This window comes from Malaclemys terrapin, chromosome 2 (assembly GCF_027887155.1).
Source record: "Malaclemys terrapin pileata isolate rMalTer1 chromosome 2, rMalTer1.hap1, whole genome shotgun sequence".
NCBI classification, from domain to species: domain Eukaryota; kingdom Metazoa; phylum Chordata; order Testudines; family Emydidae; genus Malaclemys; species Malaclemys terrapin.
Genome location: NC_071506.1, coordinates 40,648,777 through 40,669,148, shown reverse-complemented (window position 1 = coordinate 40,669,148; position 20,372 = coordinate 40,648,777). Strand labels below are relative to the sequence as shown.

Genomic DNA, 20,372 nt, shown 5'->3' with positions numbered 1-20,372 from the left:
AAACTTCACCCCTCTGATGGTTAGAAACCTTTGTCTAATTTCAAGCCTAAACTTCCCGATGGCCAGTTTATATCCATTTGTTCTCATGTCCACATTAGTACTGAGCTGAAATAATTCCTGTCCCTCCGATATTTATCCCTCTGATATGTTTAAAGAGAGCAATCATATCCCCCCTCAGCCTTCTTTTGGTTAAGGTAACAAACCAAGCTCCTTGAGTCTCCTTTCATACGACAGATTTTCCATTCCTCGGATCATCCTAGTGGCCCTTCTTTGTACCCGTTCCAGTTTGATTTCATCCTTTTGGAACATGGGAGACCAGAACTGCACGCAAATGAGGTCTCACCAGTGCCTTGTATAACAGAACCAGCACCTCCTTATCCATATTAAGAATACCTCGCCTAATGCATCCCAAGACCGCATTAGCTTTTTTCAAGGCCACGTCACATTGCCGACTCATAGTCATCCTGTGATCAACCAGGACTCAGAGGTCCTTCTCCTCGTCTGTTACTTCCAACTGATGCGTCCCCAGCTTATAACTAAAATTCTTGTTAGTCATCCCTAAATGCATAACCTTACACTTCTCACTATTAAATTTCATCCTATTACTGTTACTCCAGTTTACAAGGTCATCCAAATCTCCCTGCAGGATATCCCGATCCTTCTCCGAATTGGCAGTACCTCCCAACTTTGTGTCATCCGCAAACTTTATCAGCCCACTCCTACATTTGGTTCCGAGGTCAGTAATAAATAGATTAAATAAAATCGGACCCAAAACCAAACCTTGAGGAACTCCACTGGTAACCTCCCTCCAACCTGACAGTTCACCTTTCAGTATGACCCGCTGCAGTCTCCCCTTTAACCAGTTCTTTATCCACCTCTGGATTTTCATATCGATCCCCATCTTTTCCAATTTAACCAATAATTCCTCATGCGGTACCGTATCAAACGCTTCACTGAAATCGAGGTATATTAGATGCATTGCATTTCCTTTATCTAAAAAATCTGTTTCCTTCTCAAAGAAGGAGATCAGGCTGGTTTGGCACGATCTACCTTTCGTAAAACCATGTTGTAATTTGTCCCAATTGGCATTGGACCTCAAGGTACTTAACTACTTTCTCCTTCAAAACTTTTTCCAAGACCTTGCATATCACAGATGTTAAACTAACAGGCCTGTAGTTACCCGGGTCACTTTTTTTCCCTTTCTTGAAAATAGGAACCACATTAGCTATTCTCCAGTCAAACGGTACCACCCCCGAGTTTACAGATTCATTAAAAATTATCGCTAAGGGGCTTGCAATTTCTCGTGCCAGTTCCTTTAATATTCTCGGATGAAGATCATCCGGTCCGCCCGATTTAGTCCCGTTAAGCTGTTCGAGTTTGGCTTCGACCTCGGATACGGTAATGTCAACCCCCCCTCCTTTATTCCCATCCGTCTCGCTTCCGCTATTCCTCAGCCCTTCATTAGCCTCATTAAATACCGATGCAAAATATTAATTTAGGTATTGTGTCATGCCTAGATTATCCTTAATCTCCACTCCATCTACAGTCTTAAGCGGTCCCACTTCTTTCTTTGTTTTCTTCCTATTTATATGGCTATAAAACCTCTAACTATTGGTTTTAATTCCCCTTGCAAGGTCCAACTCTACACGGCTTTTGGCTTTTCTCACTCCATCTCTACATGCTCTGACCTCAATAAGGTAGGTTTCTTTGCTGATCCCTCCCATCTTCCACTCCCTGTACGCTTTCTGTTTTTTCTTAATCACCCCTCTGAGACGCTCGCTCATCCAGCTCGGTCTAAATCTCCTGCCTACGAACCGTTTTCCCTTTCTCGGGATACAGGCATCCGACAGCTCCTGCAACTTCAACTTGAAATAATCCTAGGCGCCTTCTGCCTTTAGACCCCTAAATATGTTAGTCTAATCCACTTCCCTAACTAGTCCCCTTAATTTATTAAAGTTAGCCCTTTTGAGGAGGAGCAGCCTCTGGCTGTGTGGCGGCCACCTTGCTGCTGAATGGCTCCTGCCCAGGGACGGAGCCATTCTGTAGCAGGATGGCCTTCCCCGGGAAAGTGGGCTCTTCCTCCTTGCAGTCCTGGCAAGTGTTCTCTACTCTGCTGTGCCAGAGCCTTCCCCACACCTTGTGCCTGCAGGGATTGGGTGTCTCTGGTACTGCAGCAGCATAGAGAACCTTCTGCATGTCTACTGTCACATCCCTGCTCTCACCAGCTGGGACTGCCAAGTGTCCCTTCTCTGTTCCACCAGAACTGTATCTTTTCTTGAGCCTGACCTCTGCAGAGATTGGGTGTCACTGGCCCTGTGACAGTGCAGAGAGCCCTCTACAGCCCCACTGTCATGGGAGTGAGGGAGAGGCCATGACAGAAGGGCTGCAGAGAGCTCCTTGCATGTCCACAGGGCCAGTGACATCTGGTCCCTGTAGGTCCAGGGTGTGGGGGCAGTTGTAGTCCTGGCAGGGCAGAGCAAAGACCTCTGGCCAGAACTGCAAAGAGGAAGAAGAGTCCCCAACCATGGAGTCTCTCTTCTGGCCCACCAGGATCAGCAGCCTCCCCTGCACCTTGTTCCTGCAGGGATCAAGTGTCACCAGCCCTATGGCAATGGAGGGAGCCCTCTGCAGCTCTGCTGTTATGGCCCTGCTCACTCACTTCTCAGCCAGAAGTGAGAGAGCCATTCCCAGGTAGGAACTATACAGCAGTGAGGTGATTGCTCCTTGCAGGCCTGACTAACGGTCTGCTCTTCCAGCCAGGACTGCAGCCTCCCCTGCACCCCACTCAGGTGTCTTGGGCCTCTCGGCCGTGCTGAGAGCCCTCTGTACCCCACTGTCAGTGCTGCCCTAACCCCAATACTACTCTCCTTAATTTTCCACAACTTGTAAACATTAAAATTATTAAAAATTTAAAAAAATCTATATTGTTGAAATTGCAAAAAATAAACATCTAATTCTGCCAAGTCTATATACAACTTACTTTCTGGACCTGTTATGTCTTTGCTCTGATAACAGTGAAAGTTTAGGACTTCCCTGGTGGAATGCATCAGTTAACTCAAGGTACTTCTTTGCAGAGATTTATATAGTTTGAGGCCAGAAGGGACCATTCAGTGATGTAATTTGACTTCTGTACATCACAGGCCATACAATTTCATCCAGTTTACCTGTGTTGAGTCAAATAGTTTATTTAGCTAACGCATGTTCCAGAAAGTCTCAATTTGAAGACCCCAAAAGATGAAGAAAGTTGTTTGTACAGGGTTTACTCCTGGGGGAATTCTGAGCCAATGCACAATGTAGAATTTTGCAGAAATTAATATGTGCGCAGAATTTCCTTTCCCCCACAGAAATGGGATGCAATGCTGTTGGTCACCAGTAGGGGCCGCTGGACCCTGCAGAACCCAGCTGGCACATAGAAGACACTGCTGGGGGGAGGGGGAGGGAGCTAGAGCATTCCTGGCAGCTGCAGTTGCCAGCATGCCCTGAGGGAAGGAGACAGTGTGCAAGAATAGGGTTACCATATCTCATAAATAAAAAAAGAGGACCCTCCACGGGCCATGGCCCCGCCCATTTCCCCATCCCTAGCCCCACCCCAACTCCGCCCCTTCCCCCACCCTAACTCCGCCCCCTCCTCCCTCCCACTCCCAGCCAGGGGGAAAGGGCTGCCCCAGTGCTACCAGCTTCACGGTTTGCCGGGCAGCCCCCAGACCCTGCGCCCCCGGCCGGCGCTTCCCCAGCGCAGCTGGAGCCCCAGCGCGCAGGGTCTGGAGGCTGCCCAGCAAACCGTGAAGCTGGTAGCGCTCTGGCTTTGGGCAGCCCCTATGCCTCCGGACCCTGCGCCCCCAGCCGGGCACTTCCCCTCCGGGGCTCCGGCAGCTCTGCGTAACTTACACTGTATAAGTTACACAGAGCCGAAGAGGAGCAGAGCCCCCGCAGCTGGAGGCTCTGCTCCTCTTAGGCTCTAAGAGCCGGGCTGCCCCAGCGCTACCGGCTTCGGGCAGCCCCCGTGCCTCCGGACCCTGCGCCGCCGGAGCCCGGGAGGGGAAGTGCCTGGCTGGCGGCGCAGGGTCCGGAGGCAAGGGGGCTGCCTGAAGCCGGTAGCTCTCGGGCAGCCCGGTTCTTAAACAGAGCCTCTGTGTCAGTTACACACAGCCCAGGGGGCTGGAGGCTTTGCTCCTCTTTGGCTCTGTGTAACTGACACTGGATCAGTTACACAGAGCCCCGGGGGCTGGAGGCTCCAGCCGCCCCCGCTCTGTTTAAGAGCCGGGCTGCCCGAGCGCTACCGGCTTCGGGCAGCCCCGTGCCTCCAGATCCTGCACCCCCAGCCGGGCACTTCCCGTCCCGGGCTCCGGCGGCGCAGGGTCTGGAGGCACGGGGCTGCCCGAAGCCGGTAGCGCTCGGGCAGCCCGGCTCTTAAATAGAGCGGGGTCGGCTGGAGCCTCCAGCTGCCGGGGCTGTGTGTAACTGACACAGTGTCAGTTACACAGAGCCCCAGCCGCTGGAGGCTCTGTTTAAGAGCCGGGCTGCCCCAGAGCTACCGGCTTCGGGCAGCCCCGTGCCTGGAGACCCTGTGCCGCCGGAGCCCGGGACGGGAAGTGCCCGGCTGGGGGCGCAGGATCTGGAGGCACGGGGCTGCCCGAAGCCGGTAGCGCTTGGGCAGCCCGGCTCTTAAATAGAGCAGGGGCGGCTGGAGCCTCCAGCCGCCGGGGCTGTGTGTAACTGACACAGTGTCAGTTACACAGAGCCCCAGCCGCTGGAGGCTCTGTTTAAGAACCGGGCTGCCCCAGAGCTACCGGCTTCGGGCAGCCCCATGCCTCCAGACCCTGCGCCCCCAGCCGGGCACTTCCCCTCCCGGGCTCCGGTGGCGCAGGGTCTGCAGGCACGGGGCTGCCCGAAGCCGGTAGCGTTCAGGCAGCCCGGCTCTTAAACAGAGCCGTCATTTTCCCGGACATGTTTGGCTTTTTGGCAATTCCCCCCGGACGGGGGTTTGACTTCCGAAAAGCCGGACATGTCCGGGAAAAAGAGGACGTATGGTAACCCTATGCAAGAAACTCCATAAAATGATGTCTTGCATCTGAAGAAGTGAGGTTCTTACCCACGAAAGCTTATGCTCCCAATACTTCTGTTAGTCTTAAAGGTGCCACAGGACCCTCTGTTGCTTTTTACAGATTCAGACTAACACGGCTATCCCTCTGATAAGAAACTCCATGTAAGCCTGAGACCAAACATCAGACTTTCTCCCTCTGGATCCCTGGAGTTTGGGGGGAAGGGGATGTGTGTATCTGGGCAAAGGGGGGGCCTGTGGCTGGACTCTATTGGGGGGGGTTGGGTGTATTGGCTGGGGGAAAACCGTGACTGGGCTCTGGGGGGGAGGAGTTGTGCGTCTCTGGCCCCCCGGCTGGGCTCTGGGAGGGGAGGAGGCAGAGAAACAGGAACTGGATTGTCATAGAGGTTTCTTTAACTCTACTCCTGGGGAATTTTTGTGCTTATCTGTATTGTTACAGACATACTTGCTGACAGGTATTTTGAAATAAATTACCAAAATAATTGAAACTGGTCTGATTATATAGTGTTGTTTTGAAAAATAAAATTTGCAGAATTTTAAAATATTTTGCGCAGAATTTTTATTTTTTTGCTGCAGAATGACCCCAGGAGTAAGTGTTTAAAAATTTGTGCCTGCTTTATAATATGAATTTGTCTGGCTTCAGCTTCCAGCAGTTGGTTCGTGTTATGCATTTCTCTGTGATCACAGAGCCCTTTAGTACTTGGTATTTTCTCCCAGTGAAGGTACTTAGATGTAATCAAATGACCTCCGTCTTCTTTTAACAAACTAAACAGACTGTGCTCTTTAAGTCTCTAACTGTAAAGCATTTTCTCCAGCCCTTGAATCATTCTGCATTGTCCAATTTTTCAACGTCTTTTTAAAAACGTGGACAGCAGACCTGCACACCGTATTCCGGTATGTCTCACTAATGCCATATACAGAAGTAAAATCACTTTTCTACTTCTACTTACTATTCCCCCCGTGTGTTTATCTGAGGAATGTGTTAGACCTTTTTGTCAGTGTTGCACTGGGAGCCCATTATGCGTTGCTTATGCACTATGACCCCTAAATCATTGTGTTCCAGGATACGGTCCCCCATTTTGTAGGTATGGCCTGCAGTTCTTGTTCCTAGATGGAAAACTTTGCATTTGACTGTATTAAAATGCATTTTATTTTAATGTGTCCAGCCTATCAAACAATCCAGATTGCTCTGTATGACTGGCCTGTCATCACTTGCTGATCCTCCAGTTTTCGGCAGATTTTGTCAGCAATGTGGGTTGTTTTTTTTTTTTTTTTTTTTTGGGGGGGGGGGAGTTGCTCTATTTAAATATAAAAAAAAGAGCAAAAAAAATTCCCTTTCCTCCTTTTCCCCCCCCCCCACACACACACTTTTCATACTGAAGAAATGTTTCCTAAATGCCACTACTTTGGCACTAATCAATAGGTTAATCTCGCAAAGTAGGTCTTCCATTTCTAATCTGTAAATATCTTTTAATTCTTACGACTTTTTATAACAATATTTTCTTAATACCGGTAATAGAAACATTTAGTCTCTTTAATAACATAAGACTGAATTATTACTTTTTTAATTTTAGTCCAAAAAGAATAAGAAGAAATCAAAGGGAGATGCTAAAACAGTTCAGGACCTGTCTCGTCTCGATGGAAAAGAAGCAGATGAAGGTACTAAGAACAGCATTGATAAGGCAATGCAGTGAGACTTTTTAGCCTACATGCTATCTAAGATTTACTTGTTTAAACATATAACAAAATTAATTAGCTGATGTCATAATCTTAAATCGGATATGTGGTCATTTAGTGGTTACTACCTGATGAAATGTTCTTAGATTAAGACTGTTTGGATGCTGAATATCTGAAAATCCAGGATTTCTGGAACAGAAAAGTTTAAGCTGGTAGCTTCAGAACTGGGGTGTTGGCAATTTGATCTGTGAATGTTGGATTAGAAGGGTTGAAAAATACTAAAATTGTTCATCAAAGGCAATCATCCTACATCTTATTCTACCTGAAGTGTTGTGGCTCATATGGTTTGAGTGGTTGTAAAAACAAAACACTATTATTCTCGCATCCAGAAAAAGGACATACTTTTCAAGCATGCCATTTAAACTCTAAGTTCAGTTACCTACCCTTGTTCTCACCTTTACCTATTGGTTTCAGTCTATCTTATTGCTAACTCTTACAAAATTAAACTTTGGTTCCTAGTTAAATTTTAGTTGGGTTATTCTTTTACCATTGTATTACTCATGTAATGCCATTTTTATTTATGGGGATATTTTAGGAGCTTGGGAAACTAAAATCAGTAACCGTGAGAAAAGGCAGCAGCGTAAGCGTGACAAGGTACTAACTGATGCTGGTCCAATAGAACCAAATCTCCCTGGGATGGAAAATGCAGTTACAGTAACCACTGAACAAGTAATACCTACACCATCTTTTCCAGTTGGTCCCAGAAAAAATAAAGGTATGATGTTGTAGAAAGAAAGAATACTTGAAAAATAAGCAGTGTTCACTTAAAAATGCATTATAATAGGAGGGGGATATATCCATGTAAAGAATATTGGAATTGCAAGTTGTAATACTTTGTGTGGAATTAAGGATGGAGGAAAAGCTAAAAACAGCATTTAACAAAAGATACCTGTCCCACTAAGACTCCCAATTATTGGCTCCATGTTTTCAGCTGGAGCAGGTGAGAACTGTAAAGCCTTGTCTCTTGGAACCTATAGAAGCATCCCTCAATCAGGTACCTAGTCTAGCCCCTTCCCAGCACCATCCGTGTTCTTTTCTGACTGTGTTGGGGAAGATTTTCCTTGTTTCACAGATCATTCCTGATTTTTTTGGCAGATCCCAATGGTTTTGTTTTTGTTTTTGTTTTTTTTAGCAAGCCTCTTCTCACCATTCCTTTCCCTTTGTGGTCAGTTCGTTTCCTATTAAACCGAAACACAAACTACTTTTTTTTTTCCCCTTTCCACCACCATACCAGTTCTACTTTGTCTGGGCATTGTTTGCATAACTGATGATACCACAGCTTCATCAGTTGCCCGAGCCCCACAAGAAGACTGGAAAGACACCATTTTGTTGGCCTACTAGATACCAGATTTCCTCTAGACAGTCTGGTACCTGTTGAGGCATCTGAGTGCCTAATTAAACAAAGAACAATGCATCAAGTGTTCTGACATAGGAGCTAGGCTCAAGCTTTCTGGTGCTTTACTATATTACATTCACCTTCTAACTTCGACTCCTTGCATCGTTGATGCCTCAGATCCTGCTTTCTTCTTTGATCAGAGCTTGTTTCTGTCCTGACTGAATGCACTGTCCTTGCCCTTGAGTACTATGTCAGTTTTCCCTTTGTCACTGGGGGCATGTAGGAAGTAAGGCAACCCAGCAACTTCAAGAAATGTGTTGACTGTAACTGTATTGTGATCTTTATGGACATTAATGACTACTGTAATCTATCTGAGCAGGGACCATGGCAGTGTGTAGTGCACCATCAGTTCTCAGATGTCACCTTGCACCAGGTTAATTTGAAAGGAGTTCAGCTGCATCTGCAGCACTGCCTGGGTTCGGTAAGAGGTAGATACAGTGGTTTCCTTTTGTAATAATGTCTGGAAGAGGCTAGCGGAGGTGTTTGCATGAAATGACCTCTTCCACCTGGTCTGGGCATACTGCTCATGAGCACTGGAAAAATAGCTGGGCTCCTTTCAAATTAACTCTTAACCTGAATTAAAAGCTGATTAGGGTTCCTTGATTTAAATTCTGAGATATCTAAACTGTATATAAATCAAATAGCCTTTGAGATTAAATGCCCATATTTTTCAATTTAATATAGCTTCTAAAAATTTTTCCTTTAGTTTAGGATGTAAATATTTTTTGCCTGTTAATGATTGTTAAAGAGCTGATCCTCTGAAGTATAATTTGGCTTTTGGTAATGAATACTTACTATAGATGTACAATGGTTTATAAAGACTTTCTCTTTAATCAGGTGATACAATTCTGAATGTTCAAGTTAGCAGCTCTAAATCTGCAAAGGGAGATTCAACAATTCAGCAAGGTAAAAGAATTTATGACTAGTGTGCATGCTAACTTGTTAATCTGAGTAATAGTTTCCTATACAGAACTAGAACTCCACCTGGGTCAGAGTGCAGGATGCTGTGCAGTTCATGATTTAGAACTTTTTTCTCAGTTATGCAATTGCTTGCTCTTTAGTTGTGGGTGTCTGACTTGCACAGTCATTGTACAGTTATTTCTCAATAACAGTACATGGACTCTTTATGCCCTAATTACTCTAATAATACTGCCATAATGTACCTAGAGTTTTTATGCTGTTTATATCTGGTATAAAAATTACTACTGAGTAAACCCCAAACATTCGTGTCTTGGAACAACATTTGGGGACTGTCCAGACTAGCCTTAAGTGTTCACTTTCTCCAGTTAATGAGTTAACAAGTTGCCTAAAGTAAATAAACAAATAAAATATAAGCCTCAACATATTTGCTTTGAGTTACACACAGGCCCTGAGTCTAAGGAATCTGATATGCAGTTTGGGCACAAATAGGTGATTTGGCACCTAAATAGCACAGTAGTGGGCATATGTAGATTTTGCACATGCCAATACCTGTTGGTACATGGAATTACTATAATTTTAGCCCAACTCTCTCTGAAAATTGGGCTCAAATTATAAAAACTTATGTTTTGAGTGTTGAAGCTTCTAGTTAGTCTTTCTCGTAAGAGAAACTGATCCAGGAACATCTGGGAAACTGTTTAATTCTGGCCCTTGTCAAATGCATATGGTAACTATTTAAGTCTGATGAGGGGTGAAAACATTATCTACTAACTGACTACATTTACAGGAGAATGTGAAGCTAGCTGGTGGATGTAGCTGTGACCAAATATAGTCCATGTAATTTGGCAGATCAACATTATGTTGAATTATAAGAAATGACATCCAGCAGAAAGCAGTTCTCTTGCTGTCAATCCTTCAGAGCTTTGCTTCACAAGCAAACTGCTGTTGCTGTGCAGCACTGCTAGAGAAGAAGATATGTGTGATAAGGAGATTAGTACAAGAACCTGAATAAAATATATGCATTACTGTCCACCTTCTTGGCACTCATAGCTTTCCAGAAGGACAGCCTGTTACAGTAGTGACTGTGGTCATCTTCAGGGCTAGGATATTCCAAAAAGCTGTGGATATTTTTATGCTGTACTAGACAGAGAAGAAAACAAAGTTTAAGGGGCAGAACATGGAATATTTGTCTCTACGTTTTCAGATTTGATAAGACCAATACTTATATGCCCTTTTCAATATGGAAAGCTCCTGACTATTCATATGGGATTTTTTCACTAGGGTTACTTCCTGAATAAAATGGAAACCTTCCTCCATCCCATCCTAGCTCTGAATTGCCAGAAGGGGCTTCTCACAGCTGTCTCAATTGCTGCTTCTCTGGTGGAAGGGGCAAAGGAGATGACATGTTTTTTGTCACAGAGAGAGAGCTCTTTACAGAGCTAGAGGTCCCCTTTTTAATGCCTGAGGGAGAAGTAACAGTGGGCAGGAAGTAGCAGCCCTTTAAGGGAGAGAAGAGCACAGAAGTGAGGCAAGCTTTCTGATGTTGCTTCCTATTTCTCCCAGCTATGAGAGTGAACAGGCACTAGTCATCAGAACCAGAGAACCAAGAGAAACAGAGTAGCTGCCCCTCTTCCATGCCTCATATAGAGAAGCCACCTTGATATCCCATTTTGGCTCTCTTCTATTAGGAACCACTGCAGGAGCCAGGAGGGACATGACATCAGTACTCCCTCCTCTCGCATTCCTTTTCCAGTGTTCTCTTGATCCCAAACAGTGTTGCAGCATTGTTTAAAAAGTCCCTTTTTCTGCTGTCAGCAGTTCATCCAGAATATAGTTCCTTTTCTGTTGTGTACATACAGGTTAGGATGTTTCTGCTTTACTGGTTTTATTCTTATGAGCATGCAAGAGTATTCAAGTACTCCAGAATTGGGCCAGTTCATAGATTTGCAACTAACCTTGCTCGAATCTAAACTCTGAATACCCAGGATTCTCATTTGTTTAGCATACTTTGTTGTAAAGTGCCATGTTTGCTTATGGCAATATGTAAATATCACAACACGCTGCCATATTGGGATCAGAGTTCTACACCTGGGCCTGTAAGGAGCACTATGCTCTGCTCTCTCGTCCCCCAAAAGCTGACTGAAAGAATGGTATTGACTGACTTTGGAGAGAGCAGTTTTTAGCCACCCCCACTAGGAAGAAAGTGAAGCAAAAGAAGGATATGGAGCAAAAAAGGATATACTGGAGGCCCTCTAGGCATGAAGAGGGGGAGGGAAAGAAGGGCAAAAAAATAGAATCCTGTTCTCTAACATTGCAGGAGGAAGGCAGGAGGAGTGTTAAAACATTTCAGTATCTTCACAGGAATGGAGCCTACAGGCAGAGGTGAGGGACACAGATGATAGAAGTGTTAACATTTGAAACATGAGGGGTGCTGTAGATCTGACTTTAGATATTTCAGCCTTAACAAGTTCACCTATTTTAGAGGCTAAGAATTATTGTAACAATTCATAGTTTGTGTTAAAACTGTCTTGCAACTGCATATGATTCTGGTATCTAATATTTAGTTGCTGCTGACCAAAATTCAATAATGAACTTGATTTCTTTATAATCAAGTAATATTTTAACTCTTCATCCAGTAACTTTTTTTAATGTATTTTTTAAGTTTCTTCAGGGTTGAATGAAAGTCCTACTGTAAATGGAGGAAATTGGAATGAGAAGTCTGTAAAAATCTCCTCAGAGATCAGTGCAGGTGAGGAGAAATGGACATCTGTTCCATCAACTGCAGCAGGGAAGAGGAAAACTGAGACATCTGCTTGGGGTCAGGACACTGGAGATGCTAGTGGAAATGGAAAAGATTGGAGTGTATCCCTTGTGAGCAGGTCCTGGGGAGAGCGTACTTTGTTCCCTAGCATTGGTAAGTATTGCTTCATGCAAGCATTCTTGCACCTTTTAGTAAAGGTAAAACAATGTTGGGATTCTTAAAAACATAGTCTTTTTGTAATCTTGTTGCTGTTTAGTGTAAAGTTATTTCCTTGGTTAATATTGATAAATTGATTGAGTCCTGGTATTTAGGAAAACAATCCAGTTCGGCTGCTTTGAACGTCTATATTTTATATTTGTAACACATTCAATTTGCCAGGTTAATTATGGGGAAATGTTTTTTCCCTACAGTCATGTAGAAAACTGCTTGCCCTCCCCCAAAGCACTACTAAAAATCAGTAGTGTAAAAATGTAGAAATGGTTGGTTGAGGACCTTGTGGATATATTTTTTGTTTTTAGTAATTCATATTTTTTTTAAGTGGTGGCTAATGAATTTCGAATCCAAGGCATTTACAACTTGATCAAAGAAATTCCAATTTTATTTATGTAAACATTTGTTTACTAATGTTTATTAAACATTTGTCTTTACTGGGATTTTTTGAGGCTTATATTTGAGGTAAATATTGAAGACTTTTTTTTTTTTCTAAAAAATGAACAACTGTAGGCAATTTGGCACCAATGAGCAACTCTATGGCAAAAGCATTTTTTATTTTTTAGAAAAATCTGAATTTGGAAGGCATGGGGGAGCAAGCCTCTCAAAATTGCAAGCTGACGGAGTGAGGTGCAAGTTTAGGGCCTCAGCATTGACTGAGATAATGCTTCAATACAGAAACACCCCATGCCTCTAATTGTCACCTACCACCCTACACTGGAACCTATATAGGGTACAGTTAAACAGTTACAACCCATGCTCGATGAGGACCACATCCTGAAAGAGCAGGGGTGGACAAACATTTTGGCCCGAGGTCCACATTGGTGTTGCGGAACTGTATGGCGGGCCAGGTAGGGAAGGCTGTGCCTTCCCAAACAGCCTGGCCCCTGCCCCCTATCTGCCCCTCCCACTTCCCGTCCCCTGACTGTCCTGATCCCTATCCACACCCCCGCCTCCTGACAGCCTCCTCCCCCCCCCGGAATCCCATGCCTATCGAACCGCCACTGCCCCCCGGAATCCCCTGCCCTTATCCAACCCTGCTCCCTGCCCCCTTAGCATGCCGCTCAGAGCGGCAGGCGCTCGCAGCCACACAGCACGGCCAGAGCCAGCCACGCCGCCCAGGGTGCTGGTGTTGTGTCACATCACGCTGAGGCTGTGGGGGAGGGAGGACAGCGGGGGCGGGGCTGGGGGTTAGCCTCCCTAGCCAGGAGGCAGGACGGTCCCGCAGGCCGGATGTGGTCCCCAGGCTGTAGTTTGCCCACCTCTGTGAAAGAGAGATCTTTCCTAAGGCCCCCTTTCTGGTGTTCAAACAACCCCTGCAGCCTTACCATAATCAGAATCCCCACAGACCAGAACCTGCTAACTCAAAGCAACACCAGACTCTGCCATAACAGATGCAAAACCTGCAGACATACTTCAGCTGCCATGATGATTAACACCTCCCAACACAACATCTTTCAAGATTTATAGGTCCTACACATGCCTGTCACATGCTGTGTACCTCATCCAGTGCATTAAATGCTCCAGTAACAACTATGTGGGTGAAACCAGACAATCACTAAGCTCTCAAATGAATTTGTACAGAAAAATAAGACAAAAACACCTTGTTACTGTAGACCAGGGGTTGGCAACCTTTCAGAAGTCGTGTGCTGAGTCTTCATTTATTCACTCTAATTTAAGGTTTCACGTGCTAGTAAAACATTTTAACGTTTAGAATGTCTTTATAATATATAACTAAATTATTGTTGCATGTAAGGTAAATAAGGTTTTTAAAATGTTTAAGAAGCTTCATTTAAAATTAAAATGCAGAGCCCCCCGGACCGGTGGCCAGGACCTGGGCAGTCTGAATGCCACTGAAAATCAGCTTGCGTGCCGTCTTTGGCACGCGTGCCATAGGTTGTCTGCCCCTGCTGTAGACTAACACTTTTCACAAAATGATCGCTCCATATCTGACCTCTCAGTCCTTGTCCTCAAAGGAAACCTGCACAACAACTTTAGCCAGGTGTATACGACAGACGTGTATTGGTATAACTGTGCCGCTTGGGGGTGGATCGGTGACAGAGTTATACTGACCCAACCGCCTGTGTAGAGAGCACTATGTCGATGGGAGAGCTTCTAATGCAGCATTTTAAGTGTATATCTGCCCTTCAAAAGATGAACCAGGGAGCTTAAGTTCATAACTTTGCTAGACATTAAAAACATGGTCTCAATAAAGACACTGTGTAACTACAACAATCTGTAACCCCTAACCCGCCTCCCTTTTGTTCTATGATTGCTGAGGTGTTAACGGGCCATTTCACCTTCAATTTTCCCTTACAACAGAGGGTCTCAATCATTTTCTTTCTGAGGCTCCCCCCAACATGCTATAAAAACTCCACAGCCCAGCTGTGCCACAACAACTCTTTTTCTGCATATAAAAGCCAGGGCCGGCATTAAGGGATAGCAGCCTGGCAATTACCCGGGGCCCCATGCCACAGGGAGCACAGCGAAACTAAGTTGCTCAGGCTTCAGCTTCAGACCCAGGTGGCGATGCTTGGGACCCTGGGCTGCAGTCCTGTGTGGCAGGGCTTTGGCTTTCTGTCCTGGGCTCTAGCAATTCTAATGCCCGCCATCGTTGGCGGACCCCTCTGAAACCTGTTTGCCACTCCCTAAGGGGCCCCGGACCCCTAGTTAAGAACCACTGCCTTAGAATGTTATCGTGCTAAACAATCTTTTCCACCTTGTATTTACCTGTGACACTGAAGCCATGTCTAAACTTAAATCAGTACACCTCTATCCCGATATAACATGAATTCGGATATAACGCAGTAAAGCAGTGCTCTGGGGGAGGCGGGGCGCTGCGCACTCCAGCAGATCAAAGCAAGTTTGATATAACGTGGTTTCCCCTATAACGCGATAAGATGTTTTTGGCTCCCGAGGACAGCGTTCTATCGGGGTAGAGGTGTATAACTATGTTGCTGGTGTCTCACGGAGGTGGATTAACTACGCTGATGGGAGAAGCTGAGCCACTGCAGCGTTTTAAGCATAGACCTACCCTGAGTACCTTTCCCAGGCCTGAAGAAGAGCACTGTGTAGCTTGAAAGCTTGTCTGTTTCACCAACAGAAGCTGGTCCAATTAAAAAATATTGCCTCACCCACTTTTACTCTTGCTTACTGAGTACTATAAGAAGACAACTTAAAGCCACAGGTAATATTTTACTAGAATGAGACTTTGTCTTGCGGTTGGAATGTCTTCTGATTTTTTTTTGACCATATTCCTACAGCTTTCGACAACTGATTTTTAGATGCCTTCAATATGGCAAAATAAAGTGTGAAGTTATCAAGCTCTTTATTTTTTTTTTTCAGCTGCCTGGAATGTAGATGGAAGGATCAAGGCCTCTGAACCAAATTCTGCCTCTTTCACTTCCTTAGGACTAAATCCTGCAATTTCTGGTATGTTAAACTTTGCAAAGCTTTTTCTACAACTGTACTTAAATTAGACACCCTGTTTTTTTTCTTCAATAATCGTTCTGCAGACATGGTTATAGTTTGTGGTTCGCAAGACAGAGGCATTGTCTACACTTAAAAGGCTGCAGCAGTACAGATGCAGTTGCGCTGGCATAGTGCTTCAGTGAAGACACTATGTATGCCAATTGGAGGGCTTCTCTCATCAGCATAGGTAATCCACCTCCCCAAGAGGCAGTAACTATGTCAACAGGAGAAACCCTCCCATCAACATAGCACTGTCTACACTGGGAGTTAGGTCGGTATTACTGTGTTACTCAGGGGGTATGGATTTTCGTCATCCCTGAGCAACATAGTTATACTGACATAAATTGCTAATATAGTCTAAGCCTAAATTGTAGAAAAAGAATTTGCCACATCTTTAATCATGGAATTGGTTTTTATGTGTTATACATTTAAGTGTTATGCAATTAGAATAAATACCTCATTCTCCAAAATGATAAATAAAAACCCAAAAGCTAGACTAAATATGAGATTGTCACCTCAGTGTCTTTTCCAGATCCTTCCTGTTCTGCTCATCATTCATCAGAAGCAATCTGTGTTTAGGAACACTTGAGCATTGCTGCAGATGTCAATTTCAGACTCCTGATGAAGGAGCATGAACATAATTCCCTAAAGATACCATATATGTAGGATTGTAAATTCTATGTCTTAGCTCCTTAGTGTGAGACTGGAATAACTCCCTTAACTCTTAAAAGTATTTTTTACCCTAGAAAGGTGCAGTAGCAGAGAGGATTGCAAGCTAGACCTCCTAATAACTCTTGTATGCTACCTCTGCCAAGTATAAATACTGCTTTCTAAACACTGCATCACCTCCTAGAAGACCACTGTCCGCAAAGGAGAAGCAGCATGTTGGAGACTGCACTTTTGTCTCATTCCAGTTTTGAGTTCCTTTGTTGCATATTTATTTGCCCATTCCTCCAGTCAACTTGGCATATTTACCTAAACTTTTTGTGAAGCAGTTGCATTGAGTGCTCGTGCAAGTTCTGTGATGCATCTCAGCTGTTTCTTTTTTCTAGTGTTTCTGCCTTTCCTGGGGCACTCTTTCCACCTCCGTTTCCACTGTTCCACTGATTATCTGACCTCCATTATCCAGCTCTTCGTATTAACTGAACAACCAGTGTGTGCACAGGTCCAGAAGTGGGCAATCTTTCTTACGTCCGTTAGACAGTGCTGCAGTCTCGCACTCTCCCATTCTCTGGATTATCTGAATTTTTGATTATCCAATCTAGCCCTGGTCTCAATTAAATCAGATAAACTGGGTTCTGCTGTACTTTGGTGTGTCTACACCTGGATGTGTCTCTTATCTGGCACTGTTGTGTGTGTTCATCACCGTATTCTTTACAGCCAGTATCTTGGCACTCCAACACCTGAGTTAGATGCTCCAGTATCTAATTTCATAGAATTTAATGCCAGAAAGTACCTTTAGATCTAGTCTGACATCACAGGATATTAAATTTGCCACAAATACTCCTATATTGAGCCCAATGAGTTTAGTTGGACTAAACATATCAGTTCTCAGTAGATTAAACTGTTGTGTGTCACAAGCAGAGAATAGGAGAAACTTAAGTCCCGGTAGTGGTAGCAATGCCTAAAATCCCAGCTATGGTAGGAAATTAATCACATGAGATTAGAAGGTGATCAATGTTCCATGCTGTAGAGGAAGCCATAAACCCCACTCCAGGTCCCTGCCAATCTCACTTGGGGAGAAATTGCCAGATTTGGGGTCAGAAATGAATCAGTTGTGTAAGCAAGACATATCAGTCAGACATCTGAGGAACAAGATTCTCTGTACCGCCTCAAAGTACTGATCTCCCCAATCTGGTGGCCAATCTCACCTTTAGAGAAAGGTGGGGAAAAAACCAGAGCAGAATAAACTGAGCCAGTAGTGCATCAGGAAAAAATTCCTTCCCAACCTCTGCAGACAACTGGCTGGAGCCCTGAAGCATGAGATTTGATGTAGCTGCAAAGGTTATGAACATGTTGAGAGAGAAGTTCAGGCAATCCTTTTATCCTAGTGGACCATGAAGGAAGGGAATGAATAAAAGGATTCATAGATTTCTCAGACCTCTCGGGGCACTGCCACCTACTGTGTCTTCTGGGTGCTGGAAAACTTTGCTAGCATTCTTTCAATGCTCCACCAGTATTGGTTTATCCTGGGAGCTTTGCCTCCTGCACAATCTAGACAGCTGACTGTAACACTTGGAGGGCAGCATTTGTACTCAACAGGGTATTGCATATAACAGCCAGCAATGATGATTGCTCTTACTCTGTCCTGCTACACTGCACTCAATGGTGAAACCTTTAAACCTTAAGAACTAGTAGAGTTAAGAGCCAGGAGTGAGAATCCTATAAGACAGCAGTTCTCAAACTTCAGTAACCTGAGGACCCCCATTTTGATTTAAAATTTTTCACAGACCCCCAAGCTGGCTTCTAATTTTCCCTGGGGGTGCTCAACCCCTGCTCAGCCCCGGTTCCATCCCCACTCCACCCCGCCCCTCTTCCCCGCCTCTTTCCTCCCCCTTTCCAAGCGTGCCCCATCTCTGCTCCTCCCCCTCTCTCCCAGTGCCTGCTGCACGCCACGGAACAGCTGTTCAGCAGCATGCAGGAGGCGCTGGGAGGGTGGGAGAGGAGTTGATCAGCGGGGTCAGCGGCTCTTGACATGACTTGCGGATCCCCTGGAGTACCCTCCGCAGACCCAAGTTTGAGAACCGCTGCTATAAGAGATCTTCAGAAAAGCAGAATTACAGGCAAGTAATTTTACCATTTTCATAAGACTGTTGTGCCCTCAATATACAATCAACAATAAACAAGGTTCAGTGGAATGTTGTGTAGTCAGTGTTTATCTCTTTTTCCATAGCCTGTGATCCCTTAATTTTGTCTCTTTTTGTTTCAGTATTTCTATTTTTTTTTTTCTTTTACTGGGATCTCTAAGTCCCTGCTCTTCCCGCTGAATATGCTCCATTTTGAAGGCAGTCTGTGGTGTCCTTTATCACTGTGACTGAATGTTGGGTGCACTCTTCAGTGTTCCCCTCTCTTGGCTTGAAAAAGAGAGATTAAATTTGGTACCATAGTCCAGTATGTTTCTGCTGGACTAGCAGGCCAGCCTGCTGCTATAGAGGATCTCCAGAAGACGTTTATGTCTGTCCTTCTGAATGTAGAACTTCAAATTGCAAGAAATGTTACAGTGAATCTAATGAGTTTTGAAATCCTGATAATTGTTTTTGCTCCTTCTGACTTAAAATATGCACAGGAGGAGGGGAGAGAGCAGAATTCCTGCTCACTCAGAATTCTCTGATAAAAGTTTTCTTTTGTTTGCTGGATTCTCCCTCTTTTTCTTACCTTACCTTGTTACTTCCTTTTATTTTTAAATAAGAGAACTCAGCACCACAGACCCAAGTTTATAAGCTAACAAAAATTCCAAAATTTTCATAAGTGTATTCCTTCTGCTCTCTTTCAGGATCTAGCAATGAGCCAGTTACTCAGCCTGGTACTTCTGATTTTCAGTGGGATTTAAGCCGCAGTCAGCCCCATGTTGATGATGAATGGTCTGGGTTAAGTATGTTCCTCTAAAATTCTTGTGATTTAAAATTTTCTCTGCTTTTTTCAGCCACACAGTCTGAACTTTTACATTAACTGGCTTCTGGTTTTATATTCTGTTGCTTTTGCTTTATATCTCTTTCATTTCTTTAATATTAAATGTCAATTTAAGGCACAAATATCAGGAAACTTACTTACAGCTGAAATTCATAGTTTTAATGATTATGTAAATATAAAATAGTCCTCAAATAGATATTTTTTTAAGCTAAAACACTTCGTTAAGGAAATTTACCTGTTTAAGATATGGAAAAAAACTGCATCCAGTTTCTTCTGGTTTTTGCTAGAAATAGTCTTAAGTAATTGAATCCCAGAGTGAAGTGTACTGGCTTAATATTACGGAGATACTGCAATGGGGTCCAATAGAGTGGGTTAATACTCCAGCGCATGAGTACATAACAAGCCTCTGAGCTCAGTTTATGTATTGGTCATAGCACACTGTATGGTTTACTGAGTATTGGAAGACATTTGAAAGCCTGTTTTCTGTGAACCATCTAATATCAGAGGGGTAGCCATATTAGTCTGGATCTGTAAAAGCAGCAAAGAGTCCTATGGCACCTTATAGACTAACAGATGTATGGAGCCTGAGTGGTGAATACCCACTTCGTCGGATGCATGTAGTGGACAGTGGGTATTCATCCATGAAAGCTCATGCTCCAATACATCTGTTAGTCTATAAGGTGCCACAGGACTCTTTGCTGTTCATCTAATAATAGTAAAAGCACACAATTATTGACTATATATAAATGTCCCCCAGAGTGAATACCCCTGAAATCATTTAAGAACTGGTATATAAAGCTCAGTTTCATCATTAACTCTTGAATTTTTCTTGTACATTTGAAATATGATCGTGTAGTTCCTCAACACAGATCAGTCTTTCCAAATGTGAAGAGTATAAAATATTAATGTAACTGAATATTTAAATCTTAGTCCCTACTATTAATACTATACTTGTAAAGAACACTTACTGTCTTGTTTCAGATATTTTCACATTAAACTGCTTAATATTTATGGATGTTTATTTCCATATCAATCTATGGACATATCCATTGGCTGATTAGTCTAGGAAACAGTAGCTATAGTGTTACTGGCTAATAAGTTTTATCCTATCAACTATACTACTGTATTATTTATTAAACAATTACTAAATTGCTTGTAGAAAGATAGTATCTTTAAGACCAGCAAGG

General features: G+C 44.0%; 1 protein-coding gene across 1 annotated transcript in view; it reads left to right on the top strand.

The window, feature by feature from the left end:
• Nucleotides 1-20,372, top strand: part of MTDH (metadherin) — a 58,636-nt gene that overhangs the window by 15,497 nt on the left and 22,767 nt on the right. Inside the window, exons 3-8 of the mRNA XM_054020695.1 lie at nt 6,637-6,721; nt 7,335-7,514; nt 9,033-9,101; nt 11,776-12,027; nt 15,430-15,516; nt 19,049-19,147. Of these exons, the coding sequence (XP_053876670.1) occupies nt 6,637-6,721; nt 7,335-7,514; nt 9,033-9,101; nt 11,776-12,027; nt 15,430-15,516; nt 19,049-19,147 (772 nt within the window). The remainder of the gene's footprint in view (nt 1-6,636; nt 6,722-7,334; nt 7,515-9,032; nt 9,102-11,775; nt 12,028-15,429; nt 15,517-19,048; nt 19,148-20,372) is intronic.